At 42.9% G+C, this 19799-nt stretch overlaps 1 protein-coding gene across 6 annotated transcripts in view; it reads left to right on the top strand.

The window, feature by feature from the left end:
- Positions 1-19799, top strand: part of erich2 (glutamate-rich 2) — a 140009-nt gene that overhangs the window by 97009 nt on the left and 23201 nt on the right. For all 6 annotated transcript variants that reach the window (XM_051930682.1, XM_051930681.1, XM_051930683.1 and 3 more), the window contains 2 exons: positions 2825-2917; positions 16282-16490. In XM_051930682.1, the coding sequence (XP_051786642.1) occupies positions 2825-2917; positions 16282-16490 (302 nt within the window). The remainder of the gene's footprint in view (positions 1-2824; positions 2918-16281; positions 16491-19799) is intronic.

The following is a 19799-nucleotide window of genomic DNA, read 5'->3' as shown; positions in this document are numbered from 1 at the left end:
CAAATCCTTAATCACTGCACTACACTGCCTGCCACTGCCTGGTCTCTTTCTCTTTCTGACATATCTCAGTCTCTGTCACCCATCTCTGGTCACTTGGATGGACTGGTATTTATGTTAGAAATACAAATGGGGTTTCAGGCCGTGTGATATTACAGACATACGATTGGTATCCTAGCTAAACTGCTAAAGGATGGCACTGCCCAAAAGCTTTGATCCTGGTACTTATCTGTGCAATATCTTTTTGTCTCCCATTCTTATACTATTACGTTGTAAACTGTCTGTTGTAAACAAGGAGTCCCAAAGCACAAAGTCCCAAAAATACTTCCAAAAATACCCAACTAGTAATAAAACCCAGTGTCTTTATAAATGAAAAACTTTCTTCTTCATAAAACTGCATGTAATAAGAATGAAGCTTCGTAGAAGAACATAAAGACAAATTAAAAAACTTGCTATAACATCAAAGGCAATCCTAACCAATCAAGTCCAGATATTCAAAGACTTATCAAAATGCAGAGAAGAGGATCAGAAATCTAGAAATCCAATAATAATAATTCTTTGCATTTATATAGCGCTTTTCTCAATACTCAAACCGCTCAGCAATTGCAGGTTAAGGGCCTTGCTTAAGGGCCCAACAGAACAGAGTCCCTTTTGGCATTTACGGGATTCGAACTGGCAACCTTCCGATTGCCAGTCCAATCAATCAAATCAACACAAGTAAACTCATCACACCTGGGCACATTCAAAATGAACTGTGGGAGACCATCTGGATTTATAGGGTGGTGGGCAGAGCCTCTTCAGGGACCATCCACAAAACACATGGAACATAAAACAGACAGCTTACATACGTAAACAAAATCAAAAAACAAAGAATGATGCGCATAGTCAACAAAAATCATAGAATCAAAAATGTGCAAAAGAGACATAAAAAATTAATTTGAACACCAGCATGGGGTGGAACCCTCGACACTGTCTGGCCATTTTAAACTAAAAATACTATTAATTACTTGGATAATGAGACACATGCATTAAAGCTATTGTTATTGGTCACAAAAAGATGATGTTGTCAGATAAGATGCTTTCAGGAGTCCCGTAAATTGCTTGTCAATTAGTTACATAGGTTGTCTGCAACAGTCCTTTAAAGTCCTTGGTTAATTATGCATAGTTTGGTCCTTTATAGTTCATTATAGTTTGTTTAAGAAAAAATTTAAATATCATCTTGGAAGCAGTCTTCAGTCTTAAAAAATGATCTATCATCCAGGACACAAAACAAAAATGATTTTAATGAGTTACCAATGAAAACATAGATATGAACATAGATAGATGGGCACTATATAGTGAATGGATAGATAGCTGGAGGGAGAGAGAGACAAAAGGCACTATAAAATAGATAGGAAATGCACTATATGATTGATAGATAGATAGGAAAGGCAGTATATGATAAAAAGAGAGGAAAGGCATTATATAATAGAGAAAGAGAGAGAGGAAAGGCATTATATAAAAGACAAGAGAGACAGATGAAAGGCACTATATAATGGATAGACAGAGAGAGAGACAGATGAAAGGTACTCTATAATAAATAGAGAGAGAGAGATGAAAGGCACTATGTAATGGAGAGATAGAAAGACAAAATGCACTATTAGTAAACTGGAAAAGGCACTATATGATAGAGAGAGGGAAAGACATTATATAAAAGACAGAGGGAGAGATGAAAGGCACTATATAATGGATAGGTAGATAAAGAGAGACAAAAAGCACTGTAAAAGAGATAGATAGGAAAGGCATTATATAATAGATAGATAGATCGATCTTTACATCTAAGCCACAGTGATGTGCCAGACCTACACCTTGCACCAGGTATATTCTCATGGTGTGATGCCAAATGCAGTTGTTAGGACAGGTGATGGAGTGGATGCTGTGGAAGGTACCATTGGTGTTATCAGAGAAAGGGCTTTTGTTTAAAAGGTGGCTACCCCACTTGTGCTGTCGGGTATGCCGCTACTTGTGGTCTTTTTTTTTTTTTTTTTTTTTTTAGACTTTATCACTCCACGCCTCCCTCCAGTAATTCCGATGCTTTCATCCTTTCAAGAGATGGTCCTTGGCAAAACATAAGAGAAGCATGGCCCCCTTTCCCGTCTTCTTTCTAATGGGCAGCATGATTCATGAATATGGCAAAATACCAATAAATATGGAAAAAACTGCATTAATTTCCTCTGTATTCTGACTCCTAGGTATGCAGGTGCACCTCAGTTAAGCCCGGCTATTCCAAAATCTGTCATATTTTTTTGTTTTTTCATGCATCTCATTGACAGCGACATTTTTCTCATATGTTGATTCATACACTGATGGCCTTTTTATGCAACATTAATGGATGATGGCATGTAAAATGTATTTATAGTCCCTGGACATCCTGTCTCTTTGACTGATTTATTTGGTCCTTGTTCATATCGTGTCACTTCACAGTTTGATGCTCTGCAGCTCCATCAACCACTTTGATTGACTCCTTGTTTGTGGAGTTCATGAGGATGGAGACACCCAGATTTACAGCAGGAGACGATAGAGATTCCAATGTGACGCCCAATTCTACCTTTTATAAAATGTAAAAACTGTTGCACAGGAGTGAGATACCGGTGGTCGACTGGCAGTTCTAAATGGGGTGTGTGTGTCTGAGAGGCTCCTCTGGCTGTTGGTCCCTGCTGTGAGTCTGAAGTTGCCAGGATGGGCCCAGGCCTTCTAAACCCTTACACTTAATTAAGCAGTTTTTTTTCTAAAGCTGGTAATGTATGTAACGTGTGCCTTTTTCTCAAGTGAATTTCACTTTTTACAGCATCTGATCTGCATGGAAGCCAAAGCGAAACAGAGCAGAAAACGAGTATCTGCAAGATCATGAAGGGCCAGCCTATGGAGTCAGAGATAAACGGCAAGTATAGTTTATGTAGTACAGGAAATTAATTAAAAACAGAAAAGAAAATAGATCTCCTTTTAAAATGTCTTCAATTAAGAAAACCTAATTAAACAAATGTTGAGTTTTTCTCTCAATCACATACTGTAGCTCTTTTCATATTTGCTTATCATATAGGACCTTTCACATCTATCATATAATGCCTTACCATCTATTAAATGTTTTTATTATGCTGGACCTTTCAAATCTGCTTATCTGTCAATGAAAACATGTACAAACTTTATTCCAATATACTGTTGGTAAATTAGGTGGTGCAGTGGTTAGGGCAGCTGCCCTATTGATCCAGGGTCCCGGAATCAAATCTCACACCCAGACATTGTCCATGTGAGAGAGAGATGAGCATGAAGACCACCCTTAAATGTTTCCTCAACGCATGAATCTGAAAGTCAAGAAATACATAAAATCAAGATGACAAAAAATTGATATTTTCAATGAATACATTTTTCAAAGGTTGCAATGTATAGTTCATTCTCCTTATAACAGTTCTCTTGGTTGTGCACTGTAGCAAGTTGATCAAGGTACTGCCATCAAGATTCAGACCTGCCCCCCAATCCATGACTTATGCCAAATTCCAGATTGTGGCCATCCTTACAGGTTAACCCTTTGAACCTGGCAGACCGGTTTTTGGACGAGCTGCACAGTGGTATTTACCCGAAAGGCCGGTATAACAGTCTACCTATCTACAGTATAGTCATAACCCTGCTGGCCTAAATTACAGCCTGCACATATCTGATATTCTACACTACTGTTACGTTTCTCTACTCTCTAAACCTTGCAGTCCGCTAACGTAGAGGCGTATTCCCAAAAGCCCGCTACACCTCTCTGCTATCACAACCCAGCAGGCCATAATACTATTAATATTAGACTATGCACATAATATACAGCTGTCTAGTAATGCTGTTGCACTACTTACACAATATACAGTATGTTTTTGGGTTTTTTTTTGCTGCAGGTCAGTTTTGTTTTTTCTTGTAGGTTTCAAGAAGAAAACAGAAAGCATTTCAGTTGTACTTTAGCATGGGATCAGCTCAAAACAATCAACACTTAGTGTACGCAGGAATTACAAACAGGCCTGGGTTAGCTTTTGCCCATCTGCTCCATGGGATGTTTCTTTTTTTCATATTTTATTTTATTAAAATCAAAAAAACATTCCATACATGCAAGTCAAGTGTAATAAAACTGGTTTGAAACAAATCGACCCCCATCCTGAGCTCACTTTTGGACATTTGCATTATGCTGTGTCACGTGTACCACCCCAGTCAAACTCCTCACCTGCCACTGACCCCAGAGCAAGTCACACCGCGCCAGAGGGAGTTCTGCTGCTTTACACCAGTGTAGCGATTGACTGGAAGATGGTGAAAATCATATGAATCATTTGACATTAAAAACTGTTTTGTAGGAAATCAGTCAAAGGTACAGTTTTGGCATTTTGTCAGCTCAATGGATGGCAGCAAATGATGAAAATTACAAGACAGAAACTGATGCGGCTTTTTCTATAGGATCAATCTGGTGTTGTAACATTGTGGCTTTTCATCATCTTATCATTATATAATTAAAATGTTACTTTTTAAAATCAAAATATTCAGTTTTCAAAATAGCTGAAAATTGCTGGGGAGGCTAGGGTTATACTGCCAAAATGCTAGAGAGGACAGCGTTCAAAGGGTTAAGGGCACCTCTGGTGCTGTCCCTTGTGCTGAACTCTGGCCTGGTGTACAACAAAAAAAATTTGCCCAAAAGTGCTTCCAAGGCATGGTTGATTCCCAGATTGCTATCTTCTCCTGCCTGTATTTTATCTGGATCTTCTCCTTACTTTCAGTCCAGTTCTCTAACCTTAAATAAATTTTGGAGAGTCACACTACACTATGTCTGCTCAAAATCTAATTACTCACACCACTCACTAGTTGTACCCCACCGCTACCACCAAATGTGATGCACAATGCCACTAGACTCCAGCAAAATTAAATCCTGAACATCTTATAGTTCATAGGCGAGCTCTCTTCTATGGCACCTGATTGCACAGAGGCAACTCCCTCATAAATATTTTATTCTTCCACTTTCCTGTTCCTTGGAAGACTAAACACCAAAGTGCTTTCTTTCACTGCCAGATCCCAATGGCAACTACAGCCCCAACTTGTCAGGTAAATCAGAGAGCGGTTCGCATCTCACTCTATCTTCATGACTCTGTAAATTGTTTAACCAATCCGACCAAGGTCAGATCCACACTGGATCACCAAAACAAATACTGTCTCCTTTCCAGCCCTCATACAGGCATTAAATAATCCCACGGAGAGACTTCCTCCAATTGTCATTGTCATTCAATCAGCCTCTAATCACTCTAAACACTAAACACTAAAATACCAGCAATATGGTGTTTCTCTCACTGATGCACAATTCCTCTAATTACACTGGCTTACTTCTATGCACATACCAACTTGTTCGCCTCTATGCCAACACACCACCCACTCACTTATGGTTTCCTACACCCACACTGGGCCCTTTCTCTCTCTCTCTCTCAATTCAATTCAATTCTTTATTGTCACGTGTACAAGTACAAGTGCCATGTACAGTGAAATGCTTGCTTGCATGTGCCCCCACAGACAGTGAATACAGACAAAAAAAAAGAAACACAATAAATAAATGAATATAAATAAGTAAATAAAACCAGAATCCTAGGAATAAGCAGAGACAGTGGCAGAAGTATATGTGCAGGTAGCAGTGGAGGTGACACAATGGCAGCCATCACCTTCACTCTGCTCCACCAAATCGCGGCCCTGCTCCATCCTCGGAGCAACACATCTTTAGGTAAATACACATGTCAACTACTGTATTTACACCTCCTTCTTTCACTTTAGATAGATAGATACTTTATTAATCCCAATTAATAAATAGTTATGCTCTAACTGTACCCACTATGCCACTTGTGATGCCCTGTCACCTTCCTTCTACACTGTAATGGAAGAAAACAGTGAATGGGTGATGGCAGCTGTAAAACTAACTTGATTCTTGAACTCCACCACCATTTCTAAGTTATCTTTAAGGTATATGCTGTATATAAACACTGGCCATCCGTGCAAACCCCTACTTGTCACTGAATAAAGAAGGGGACCGCTGGGGTCAGCAAATCCAGCATGTGTGTCAGGTGCCTTGAAAATGAATTAACTGAGAGTGTACAGTTATGGCAGGAGGTTTGGGTATATTTTTCTAGTCTGACAGGTGGCAGGGGATCCCACTAGGGATAGACTTGACCTTTTTCTTAGGACAGAGAAAAGGCAGGGCAAAAACTGCTTTGCAGGCCTGACCCTTTAATGGTCTCCAGGGGGCAGCAGGAATAGCAGGGACTACTAGAGCACTTCACAATATAGTATTAGCAGTGTGCCCGTGATGCTTTTTGTAATTTCTGAGATTTGGACTTAAATTAATACTGGGTTGGGAGGTTTAAAGGAGTACTCCACACAGTAATGATATATTTTTGTAGATGTTGTTTGCCCCGTGTTGTTTGAAGTGATGGCTGAGAAAAAATTTTATTCTTGTATTTTCGTGGAAAAAAGAGAAGTTTCAGACAGAATGGACATCTATGGAGACCGATGCTGGACCACAGTAAGCTGTATAAAAATATCCATGACAAAAATCTTACATTACTCATATCTCATAATCCATACATTAAGTCATTCATTTGCATAGCAGGCAAAACACATGCTAAGATATTGTTAAATAAATACCTCCAGAAAATCGGAGTAGTGCACATAAAGGAAACATGTTCTCGCAGTGTGTTTTGTCGTATAGAGTCCTCAGTGACCTAGTTCTCCTCTTTATACTCTTTATTATGTAGGCCTTAAAAAATGCCTCAGGTCACAGACACTTACCACTCTGTGGTCAGGTACTTCAGAACATCCTTCTCTTCCCTTCTTTATCTTTAACCTCAAGCAATTAGATAGAATGAAAGTACAGGCAGGAGGAGGAGCTACACGTTTAATTAATTACCTGTTATGGATAATATGGCCAAATTATAAGAAAGTGTAGTATAATGTGAGTGTCGGTGTTAAATCAATACAACCTGATGATGTTAGATGTGTAGTTTCAGGTGGAGCAATAATATGTAGTGACATTGTGATGATGCGGGTTCTCGCTCCATGCTCCCACTACCTTTTTGGGAGCTTTGAACCTGACACCGTCTGTAATGTCACTGGATGAGCTGATCAGTGAAGACATCAACGAAGCAAGGGGATGGTGCAAAAAAGTGCAAGAGTGCTTTTATCTAAAAACAGTCAAAACAAAGTGTTCAAATAAATAGTGCAGTGCTTCAAACGTTATTAAATAATCCAGTAAAACCAGGTAAAAATCCCAGGTGTTAAAACAAGGCTAAAATGAGATTAAAATCCTACTGACAACATTGGGGTCACACCAGCCAAGCTCTGCTCCTTCCCAGTCCCTCCAGCTCACCCAAGGTATATTCAGCAGGAAAGACTTCAGCCACCGCGATCCTCATTCTACCGACCCCCGTCATGGCTACCTCCGCCGGTGTCTGCTTGACCGCTCGGGGTCGGTTCTCCTCCTGTCTTCCTTTTCGCATTTGAAGGTGTCCCTCAGATCCCTAGGCTGGACTTGTCCCCGATTGTACCCACTCTTCTAACTCAGTGGGCACAATCCTGTTCCACAAACGCCAATCACTCACTCCATCTGGGACTTCTGACCACGCTGACCTCTCTCTTTCACAGTGGGCTAGCTCATCCACTCTTTCCCCAATGCTGCTCTCTGCCTCTTCCTTTCTTTTGATGTTCTTTTCTCTTCCGCCTCGCGCTTCTATTTCTTACGGGGACGTGACTCAGGTGTGGCGATTAGCAGCTCCCGGCTTCAATTACGGATGTGGACGATTCCTCACCTGTGCACATAAGCAAGGAAACGGCCACCTCACGCAGCATCCAGGAACCGCTCCGTCCACACTACCATGCCCCCTCTTTAAGCCGTGAGCGATTATTTATTTAAAAACTGGGCTTTTATTCAGAGCCATGGACCCGCTGTATCACAGACATTTGAACCTTTCCAGTCAGCTTATCATCTGAACAGGCTCAGGCTGCCTGCCTGTCTCTTCATTGAGGAATGGCGGGAGCGAGTGGTGACCTTCTCTTCATGGCAAGATGACAAGATAGATGGAGTGACCAACTTATACCAATTTCTGCCACGAGTTACAAACCAATGGGGTGTTGTTGGTCAGACTGGCCAAATCTTTAACAGCCAAATTTCAGTCCTCCAGACCCTGCTTTATACCAGCTAGGCAGCTTACGGGCTTCTTGAGGGGGAGTGGCTTATAGGCTCATGTAATGCCCAAACAGATTTACCCTTGCCAAACTGGTTGGGTGCATGCTTTTAGCCCCCCTGCCATAAATTACACTTCTTAAAAGCTTTTTTTTTCTGAAGTGGGATGCTGTGGTTACTCATGTGTCTAAACTCCTCCTGTCCCCCTTCCTGGCTATTAGTGCAGCTCCAGGTGTGCCATTACTCCCCACTGTCAGCACCAATGTCACATCATGAGTCAGTACTTAACAGTGTCTCCTAAAACTTCGGTAGTTGGTTAGATAAAAATATCAAAGCATAGCTGTTCTTATCGGTAAAGTAAAACATGAAGCAGTGCCTCTTACACCTTAGAACATATGCTTACTTTTTCTAAGCCAAACTTAAACCTGTTCTGAAAAGATATAATACATTGTGGTCGTCCGAGGGAATGACAGGCCCAAATAGCAATAAATTTAGGGGTACCAATCCAGCTGTCCCCATTTACTTAATGGAGTGAACGAAAACAACGGTCAATGGCATGAAAAGGAAACAAAAATTGTGGCCACTGGAATCACGTGGCTAGTACAGGGGTGGGCAGATTCAGTCCTGGAGGGCCGCAGTGGTTGCAGGTTTTTGTTCCAACCCAGTTGCTTAATTAAAAACCAATCCTTGTCAATTATTTAATTGCATGGCTTGCTAGTGCTTTAACTCTGCCATGTCAGGTCATTCTCATATCCTAGATTTATTTTCCTTTCTAAGGATATCATCCAAATGATTTGAAGTCTAAAACAGATGAGTAATTCTCAGTGCTTCAGTTTTTTCTCTTCACTTTCCTTCCAAGTATTTAATTAAACCAAATAGTGCATGAGAAATGCACACAGGTGTAAATGAAAACAAGCTAAATGGAGAAATGCTCGTCTCTTTTGTCATTTGCATGGTATTGCTAATTAGGAGCAGTTAAAAACCAAGAATACAGCTGTTTAAGACTAAAATAAGCAATAAGGGTTCAAAATCTTAACAAGCGAGACAACTAAAGTGAAGCTGAAGTGTTACTTGAGCAATAAGGGCTTCTTATTAAGCAATTGGGTTGGAGCAAAAACCTGCAGCCACTGCGGCCCTCCAGGACTGAATCTGCCCACCCCTGGGCTAGTATAATAAGGGCTATTTCATCTGCCATCACATGATTGAGGAGCTCCTTTGCTCCGGTTGCACAGGAAAGAAGTGACGACTCCTTCCAGGTGGTCGTGCTTTCATGGCATAGGGACTGGAAGGGGCGGAGTCAGTTGCCCTCATAGGACGGACTCTCTGCACTGTAGAGGAAGAAAAAGACAAGACAGTTGGTGACAGTGCCCCCTGTTGGTCCAGGGTGGTAACACATAACCTGGGAAGAACTTGGAGAGTCACAACATACTATTGTAATAAGGCTAGATATTACAAATACACAACTGCAAGAGAACACTGAAACAAGTGCACTGTGTGCAGTCCTCAGATCAGTTCATTTCTGCTTTGTATTTGTAAATTTCAAAGCATTTTTAATCCACTCAAAGGTACAATATTTTTACCAAAAAATGCATACGTTTTAGTCTGTTATAAGCATGCAAATTAATGACTTGATGTGTGGATTATGTGACACGAGTAATGCAAAAGTTATTTGTGTACATTTTTATATTGTTAGTTATCGTCCAGCTTTTATCACCATAAAAGTTTTTATCTCCATTCTCGATGAAAACATGAGATTAAAATTTTTCACAGCCATCACTGCAAAGCACGTGGGTGTCGGTAACATATGAAATATTATCATTTTTGGGTGAAGTATTCCTTTAAAGGCCACTTCTGCTACAACCTGAGGCCTGAACTTAAGGAGAAAACAGCAATTGTACCCCAGAATGCTGAGGTGTGAAAATGAAAGTGGGGAAGCCACGCTAAAAATGACTCCTTGGGGTGGCAGCTTTCATTTTATTGCATTGTGTTCATCCTGTGCCCATCTCTATGTTTTTGGTTAAAATAAACATTTTCTTTTTCCACATTATTCTGGTCTTTGGGAGATACCATGGGTATTTTTAATTGCCATTACTTTTGTTTTTTACTTTCTCATATACAAAGTATTGTAATCGTCCAAAGATTCGATGTCAGGACTTTGACAAATATCAGCATTTTAGACCTCCCTGATTTTCTCATATACAAAGTATAGGGAAAGTATTTTAATCCTCCAAAAATTCCATTTTGATATTTTAATGAATCTCGATGTTTTAGACCTCCCTGAGTCAGAAAATACTATTTTTGGAATTATGTCTGTGTGTGTGTGTGCGTGTGAGTGTGTGTGTGTGTGTAAACACGATCCCCTGAGTATGCTTTCACTTCGGTCAACCAAATTTTGCCTACAAGAATTAGGTACAAAGCGTAGATTTCTATCAACTTTTGGGTTATTTCCGTTAACCAGAAGTGGTACTTTACCTTTTTATTCATGCAACTGCAGAGTCTGATTTATTCAACTTTACTTTTGTAATAATTGTTCAATATGCTATTAATTTGAAAAGATGTGTTTCTTTAATTGTTTTTAATATACATAATATAAAAATATAATCATTGTCTTGTGGTTTACTCCTCAAATATCCATCCCCATATCTGAGTATACGAGAAAGTCGAGGGGAGACCTCTCCGGATTTTTTTTTTTTTTTTAATAACAGAAGGCTGTTCAATACAGATAATAAAATAACCAATAATTATGTATATTTAATCACTTTTAGATTAGAGCCTTGCCTCTGATGTAGTCTAGACAGACTCAGGCTTTCTGTGATAGTGGTTTAAACAACTGATGGATGGATTCATATTTGTATTGATTCTGTGAACAATTTAATGCTATATTTGCTGTTAACGCATTAAAAATGTCTGCAATTAAATTTTTTAACACAACTCCTAAATGCACAAATTTAATCCGGTTAATCTGATCGCACTCCATACATTGTTAAAAAAGCAGCACCAAATAAATCCAACACTATTAGTAGTAGTTGCAGATCACTGATGACTGTTTCTTGATAATGAACTTTATCAGAAGGGTTGATACTCATTCCTTATAATATGGGATCGTTCCGTATTGGAACATAAAATGCCGCACATCATATTGAATCAATAGGGGGCACGATTCGTCCCGTATTTTCATGCACATCATTTCATATATGCACTAGTTCTTCAAAGTGCAGAAAATAACATGAGAACAATTGAAATCAAACCAGATATACAAGCAGAGTGAATGAGCTGCATTTTCTGACGCATTAACGTTGCTGACAGACAAGCACTGCACTCTGACTTGAGATTGTGTCATCCTTGCCATTACGCTGCGTTCGCCCATTGATTGTTTAAAAAAAAAAAAAAAAAAAAAAAAAAAAACAAACAGTGACACAGTGCAGTATAGCGGAACATCATGAACAAGGTGATACATGTGGTGTAAACTTTACTATGGTGATGTCTGCTAATTCAAGTCTTCCCATAAAAGAGACTGTCGAGGTATAAGATCTGAGTGGGAGACAGAATGTCAGTGGGTCAGCACTGTCCTGGAGGTGAATACGTTTGCTATGGAGTTTTTTTCAGTTGTCTATGGAGGGATATCTGACCCGAAACAGCAGCATGTATCGGAGCAGGTAAAGAGCAAATGACACAGAGTGGAATCCCTTGATCCGTTATACCTGACTCGGACTCCCCCCAAGGCAGACATGGTATGCTGTTGTTGTGTAATTAATTATATGTTACCAGCTGTAATCTACATTATAGCCTACATTAGCCTCTATTAAACCATAACCAATATAAATAGGCAATAACCAGTGCTTAGAGGAAGCAGAGCTGGAGGACTCCGGGGTGGGGGGCCCGTCCATAACATGGGCTGAGGTCGACGAGGTAGTTAAAAAGCTCCGAGATGGCAGGGCCCCTGGGGTGGACGAGGTTCACCCTGGTTTCCTCAAGGCTCTGGATGCTGTGGGGCTGTCCTGGTTGACATGTCTCTGCAGCATCGCATGGACATCGGGGGCAGTCCCTCTGGATTGGCAAACCGGAATGGTGGTTCCCCTTTTTAAGAAGGGTGACCACAGTATGTGCTCCAACTATAGGGGGTCCGCATTGCCGGTAATAAGTCATACACATTTCCTGTTGAGGTTGGACTCCGCCAGGGCTGCCATTTGTCACCGATTCTTTTCATAAGTTTTATGGACAGAATTTCTAGGCGCAGCCAAGGAGCAGAGGGTGTCTTGTTCGGTGACCTCAGAATCTCGTCTCTTCTATTTGCGGATGACGTGGTTCTGTTGGCTTCATCGGACAGTGACCTCCAGCTCTCACTGGAGCGGTTTGCAGCCGAGTACGAAGCAACGGGGTTGAGAGTCAGCACCTCTAAATCCGAGGCCATGGTTCTCAGCCGGAAAAGGGTGGAATGCTCTCTCCGGGTTGGGAGCACAGTGCTGCCTCAAGTGGAGGAGTTCAAGTATCTCAGGGTCATGTTCACGAGTGAGGGAAGAATGGAGCGGGAGGTTGACAGACGGATTGGTGCAGCATTCACAGTAATGCGGGCTCTGCAACAGTCCGTTGTGGTGAAGAGAGAGCTGAGCCAAAAGGCAAGGCTGTCGATTTACCAGTCGATCTACGTTCCTACCCTTACCTATGGCCACGAGCTTTGGGTAGTGACCTACAGAGCAAGATCGCGGATACAAGCGGCTGAAATGAGTTTTCTCTGCAGAGTGGCTGGACTTTCCCTTAGAGATGGATTGGTTTGTGCATCTGGTTAGGATGCCCCCTGGACGCCTCCCTGGGGGGGGGGTGTTCCCAGCATGCCCCACTGGGAGAAGGCCACGGGGCAGACCCAGGACACACTGGATGGATTATATCTCCCGGCTGGCCTTGGAACGCCTCGGGGTCCTCCCAGAGGAGGTGGCCGGGGAGAGGGAGGTCTGGGCTTCCCTATCTAGGCTGCTGCCCCCGCAACCCGACCTTGGATAAGCGGTGGATAATGGATGGATGGAATAATCAGTGCAAATTGATCATGCTAATATTTCCATCCGTTTTGGCTGGATGTTAAGGTAGTTAGACTTATTTTGTTATTCATAAATTATGCATTCCATGACTAAAACATCTAAATATCTAAATAAATAATCCTATCAGATACATATTTAGAATTTTTTTTCAGCTTATCCTTTGTTACTTAGAAGCCTAGTCTATACATATTTTCAATTTAATGAATGACTTCTCCTCAGTTGCAGAGCTGACTCATGTGGATCACGCAGTTAACAACAACAACATTTATTTCTATAGCACATTTTCATACAAATGATGTAGCTCAAGGTGCTTTACAGGATGAAGAAAGAGAAAAAAAGACAAAATATATAAGAAATAAAATTAGACAATACTGATTAACATAGAATAAAAGTAAGGTCCGATGGCCAGGGAGGACAGACAGAAAAATCAAAAAAAAAAAAAAAAAACTCCCGATGGCTGGAGGAAAAAAAAAAAAAATCTGCAGGGGTTCCGATGCCACGAGACCACCCAGCCCCCTCTAGGCATTCTGCCTAACATAAATGACCTCAATCAGTCCTCATGGTATTCAGGGTTCACATGGAAGAACTTGATGATGAAGGTCATGTGGACTTCTGGCCTTCAATCCATCAATGTAGGAACTGCACAGTTCTTTGATCAGGTGGTGGGGGTGCAGATGGCCACCACAGAAAACCAGTAAAAGAACAGCAGAGAAAGTAGGGGTTAGTACGGATTTTGGAGCCACCATGAATGATAATGATAATTAAATGCATATCAGGATTAAATTTAAATGAAGCTATGAGAAAGCCATGTTAAAATAATGTGTTTTTAGCAATTTTGTAAAGTGCTCCACTGTATTAGCCTGGCGAATTTCTATTAGTAAGCTATTCCAGATTTTAAGTGCATAACAGCAGAAGGCCGCCTCACCACTTCTTTTAAGTTTAGCTCTTAGAATAATAATTAGACCCTCATTTGAAGATCTAAGGTTACAATTACAATAGATAGATAGATAGATAGATAGATAGATAGATAGATAGATAGATAGATAGATAGATAGATAGATAGATAGATAGATAGATAGATAGATAGATAGATAGATAGATAGATAGATAGATACTTTATTAATCCCAATGGGAAATTCAAATTCTTCAGCAGCAGCATACTGATACAATAAATAATATTAAAGAATGATAGTAATGCAGGTGAAAAACAGACAATAACTATGTATAATGTTAAATGTTAACGTTTACCCCTCCCGGATGGAATTAAACAGTCGCATAGTTTGGGGGAGGAACGATCTCCTCAATCTGTCAGTGGAGCAGGACAATGACAGCAGTCTGTCGCTGAAGCTGCTCTTCTGTCTGGAGATGATACTATTAAGTGGATGCAGTGGATTCTCCATAATTGATAGGAGCCTGCTGAGCGCCCTTCGCTCTGCCACAGATGTTAAACTGTCCAGCTCCATGCCAACAATAGAGCTTGCCTTCCTCACCAGTTTGTCCAGATGTGAGGCGTCTTTCCTCTTAATGCTGCCTCCCCAGCACACCACTGCGTAGAAGATGGCACTCGCCACAACTGTTTGATAGAACATCTGCAGCATCTTATTGCAGATGTTGAAGGACGCCAGCCTTCTAAGGTAGTATAACCGGCTCTGTCCTTTCTTGCACAGCGCATCAGTATTGGCAGTCCAGTCTAATTTATCATCCAGCTGCACTCCCAGATATTTATAGGTCTGCACCATCTGCACACAGTCACCTTTGATGATCACTGGGTCTATGAGGGGTCTGGGCCTCCTAAAATAAACCACCAGCTCTTTGGTTTTGCTGGTGTTCAGGTGTAGGTGGTTTGAGTCGGACCATTTAACAAAGTCATTGATTAGGTCCCTATACTCCTCCTCCTGCCCATTCCTGATGCAGCCCACGATAGCAGTGTCATCAGCGAACATTTGCACATAGCAGGACTCCGAGTTGTATTGGAAGTCCGATGTATATACAATACAATACAATACAATACAATACAATACAATACAATACAAGTGTAAGACATTCCGAAATATAGGATGGAGCAGATTATTGAAGGCTTTGTAAACCATAAGCAGTATTTTTAAGCACAACACGCTTAACAAAAGTTAAGCACAATGTGAGCTCTAACAGTGCTGATTGAGTACAAAAGCTGAGCCAGGATTTAATTTTTATGTTTTTTAATATTTATTTGTTTGTGTAATTGTTAGTGCTTTTGGTGTGTTGTCTTATAACACAGCAGTCCAATACATGTTGGCTTTCCCAAATATTATAAGAACCCCCCGGGGTTGTTTGGCAGTTGTTGAACGTTACTCTGGGACACAAAACTGTTCAATAAACTAACTGCAATAATTTAATATGCAAAGGCGAGTGATTATTAACACTGTTTTGTATTAGAAATGAATCCCTGGGTAATGTTCTCATTATGGTCACCTAATGTACCCCTCAATCATTTTTTTTTTTGTTAAACGCATGCGTGATGGAAATCAGAGGGATTGACACAAAACACAAGTGAAAGAGTAGCATTTACCCTTGGTGAAATGAGTGCCATCATGAGTGCCAGGATAAAAAATATTGCTCAGCACTGTTAACCATAGTAAGGCTTTTTTATTACATTATGTAAGTGTGATTTTGCAGCGGTCAACGATCTTATAGTTAACATGAATCAAAGTTCTGCAAATGCCTACTACATGATGTCATAATGGCCTTGCAAAGCAACATGGGTTGCTGGGAGAAAAAACATTTTGCTTGTGCCTGCCACATGGTAAATTTCCAGGAAAATTAATCAGCCAACAAGGTCACTAGCGAACACAGTACATTCTCTGTGAAAAACACTTTGGCAAATATCGGCAATAAACCCTTTTCTTCAATATCAGCCACAATTCAGAAGGGTGATTAACATCTTTGCCCTGCTGGGCTATCTTCTTGGAATTATACTTCTGGGTTTGACCCATCCTAAGGGTGGTTGGACCTTCTTACCATAAGAATCTATTTTATATTGTGCTTTTTGTTTCACAGATGAAAAACCTGAAGATTCTGTGGGCAGCATCGAGCCAGTCATTCTCTCACCCTCTGTGAATACATCTTCTCCAGTGAATGGCACAAACATTTCAACAAAATCCCCTGGAAGTGATGAAGGAGAAACTGACAGCACTGCAGACAGTGAGGATGAGGAGGGAGACAGTGAAGATGAAGACAGAAAAGCTCCTATAGAACTGCTGGGGGAGGTAAAATCATTCTGCACCTTCATCCAGGTTCTTGTATTCTGACAACAGTTACTGAGTATCATGATTTCTAGTCATTTTGGATGAGTTTTAAACTAGGTTTTACTTTGTTTTAAGTTATTTTTATTAATGGTTTACATTTTGAGGAGTCTTGGTGTTATGTATTGTGCTTTGCATCTCTTGATGCTTTCGTTTCTTGTAGGGATCAGTTGAAGACACATCTAAGGGCTGAGTTATACTTCACGCTCAGAACACTTCCGCACCCGAATAATTGCTGCCACATTGTCAGAAATGAATACAACGCGTGCATGAGTTGAACTACCAGCAAAAATTTGGGTGGCCATTGTGTTTAAATTTTGGTACGTGATGTCAGCATCGCTGTTTATTATCAACATGGCTGAATGCTTCAACCCCTCCTCGAACCGCCACCTTATCATGGTGGAGGGGTTTGCGTGTCCCAATGATCCTAGGAGCTCTGTTGTCTGGGGCTTTCTGCCCCTGGTAGGGCCACCCAAGGCAAACTGCTCCTAGGTGATGGATGAGACAAAGTGCAGTTCAGCAGACCTCCTATGATGAATAAAAAATTTGGACGGCATTTTCCCTCGCCTGGATGCGGGGCCCCCCTCTGGAGCTAGGCCTGGAGGTGGGGCTTGATGGCGAGTGTCTGGTGGCCGGGCTTGCACCCATGGGGCTCGGCCGGGCACAGCCTGAAGAGGCAACATGGGTCCCCTTCCCATGGGCTCACCACCTATGGGAGGGGCCAAGAAGGTCGGGTGCAGTGTGAGTTGGATGGTGGCCGAAGGCGGGGACCTTGGTGGTCCGATCCTCGGCTACAGAAGCTGGCTCTTGGGATGTGGAATGTCACCTCTGTGAAGGGGAAGGAGCCTGAGCTTGTGCGCAAGGTCGAGAGGTTCCGGCTAGATATAGTCGGGCTCACCTCGATGCACAGCTTGGACTCTGGAACCAATCTCCTTGAGAGGGGCTGGACTCTGTACCACTCTGGAGTTCCCCCTGGTGAGAGGCACCGAGTGGGTGTGGGCATACTTATTGCCCCTCGACTTGGAGCCAGTACATTGGGGTTTACCCCGGTGGACGAGAGGGTAGCCGCACTCCGCCTTCGGCTGGGGGGATGGGTCCTAACTGTTGTTTGTGCGTATGCACCGAACAGCAGTTTGGAGTACCCACCCTTTTTGGTGTCCGTGGAGGGGGTGGTAGAGGGCATACCTTCTGGGGACTCCCTCGTACTGCTGGGAGACTTCAGTGCTCACGTGGGCAATGACAGTGAGACCTGGAAGGGCGTGATTGGGAGGAATGGCCCCCCCGATCTGAACCCAAGTGGTGTTTTGTTATTGGACTTCTGTGCTCATCATGGATTGTCCATAACGAACGCCATGTTCAAGCATAGGGGTGTTCATATGTGCACTTGGCACCAGGACGCCCTAGGCCTCAGTTCGATGATCGACTTTGTGGTCGTATCGTCGGACTTGCGGCCACATGTCTTGGACACTCGGGTGAAGAGAGGGGCGGAGCTGTCAACTGATCACCACCTGGTGGTGAGTTGGCTTCGATGGTGGGGGAGGACCTCCTCAATCCCACAAACATGCCTTCCAATGAGGAAGCAGAGCCTGGGGACTCGGAGGTGGGCTCCCCCATCTCTGGGACTGAGGTCACCGAGGTGGTCAAAAAACTCCTTGGTGGCAGGGCCCCGGAGGTGGATGAGATATGCCCGGAGTTCCTCAAGGCTCTGGATGTTGTAGGACTGTCTTGGTTGACACATCTCTGCAACATCGCATGGACATCAGGGACAGTTCCTCTGGATTGGCAGACCGGGGTGGTGATCCCCCTCTTTAAGAAGGGGGACCATAGGGTGTGTTCCAACTACAGAGGGATCACACTCCTCAGACTCCCTGGAAAAGTCTATTCAGGGGTTCTGGATAGGAGGGTCCGTTGGATAGTCGAACCTCAGATTCAGGAGGAACAGTGTGGTTTTCGTCCTGGTTGCGGAACAGTGGACCAGCTCTACACCCTTAGCAGAGTCCTGGAGGGTGCATGGGAGTTTGCCCAACCAGTCTACATGTGTTTTGTGGACTTGGAAAAGGCATTCGACCGTGTCCCTCGGGGAATCCTGTGGGGGGTGCTCCGGGAGTATGGGGTACTGGACCCCCTGATAAGGGCTGTTCAGTCCCTGTACAACCGGTGTCAGAGCTTGGTCCGCATTGCCGGCAGTAAGTCAAACCCGTTTCCAGTGAGAGCTGGACTCTGCCAGGGCTGCCCTTTGTCACTAATTCTGTTCAGAACTTTTATGGACAGAATTTCTAGGCACAGCCAAGGAGTTGAGGGGGTCCAGTTTGGTGGACTCAGGATTGGGTCACTGCTTTTTGCAGATGATGTTGTCCTGTTTGCTTCATCAGGCCATGATCTTCAGCTGTCTCTGGATCGGTTCGCAGCTGAGTGTGAGCGGCTGGGATGGAAATCAGCACCTCCAAATCCGAGGCCATGGTCCTCAGCCAGAAAAAGGTAGAGTGCCCTCTCAGGGTTGGGAGCGAGATCCTGCCTCAAGTGGAGGAGTTCAAGTATCTCGGAGTCTTGTTCACGAGTGAGGGAAAAATGGAACGTGAGATTGACAGGCGGATCGGTGCGGCGTCCGCAGTGATGCGGGCTCTGAATCGGTCTGTCGTGGTGAAAAAGGAGCTAAGCCGTAAGGCAAAGCTCTCAATTTACCAGTCGATTTATGTTCCTACCCTCACCTATGGTCATGAGCTATGGGTAGTGACCGAAAGAACGAGATCGTGAATACAAGTGGCTGAAATGAGTTTCCTCCACAGGGTGTCTGGGCTTTCCCTTAAAGATAGGGTGAGAAGCTCAGTCATCCAGGAGGGGCTCAGAGTAGAGCCGCTGCTCCTCCGCATCGAGAGGAGTCAGATGAGGTGGCTCGGGCATCTGATCAGGATGCCTCCTGGACGCCTCCCTGGTGAGGTGTTCCGGGCACGTCCAACCGGGAGGAGGCCCCGGGGAAGACCCAGGACACGCTGGAGGGACTATGTCTCCCGGCTGGCCTGGGAATGCCTCAGGATTCTCCCGGAAGAGCTAGAAGAAGTGGCTGGGGAGAGGGAAGTCTGGGCATCTCTGCTCAAGCTGCTACCCCTGCGACCCAACCTCGGATAAGCGGAAGAGGATGGAAGGATGAACACTTCAAGGAAGAGCTGATAGAGCAGGTTAGAAATTATCGTGTGTACTTCGACGTTTGATGAATGGTTCAATGCGGTGAAGCAAATCATCAAACTTAAATGCTGACATACGAAGGTATTCGCG

This window comes from Erpetoichthys calabaricus, chromosome 8 (genome assembly GCF_900747795.2).
Source record: "Erpetoichthys calabaricus chromosome 8, fErpCal1.3, whole genome shotgun sequence".
NCBI lineage: Eukaryota > Metazoa > Chordata > Cladistia > Polypteriformes > Polypteridae > Erpetoichthys > Erpetoichthys calabaricus.
The sequence above is the reverse complement of the archived record's forward strand: the minus strand, read 5'-3'. Positions and strand labels throughout refer to the sequence as shown.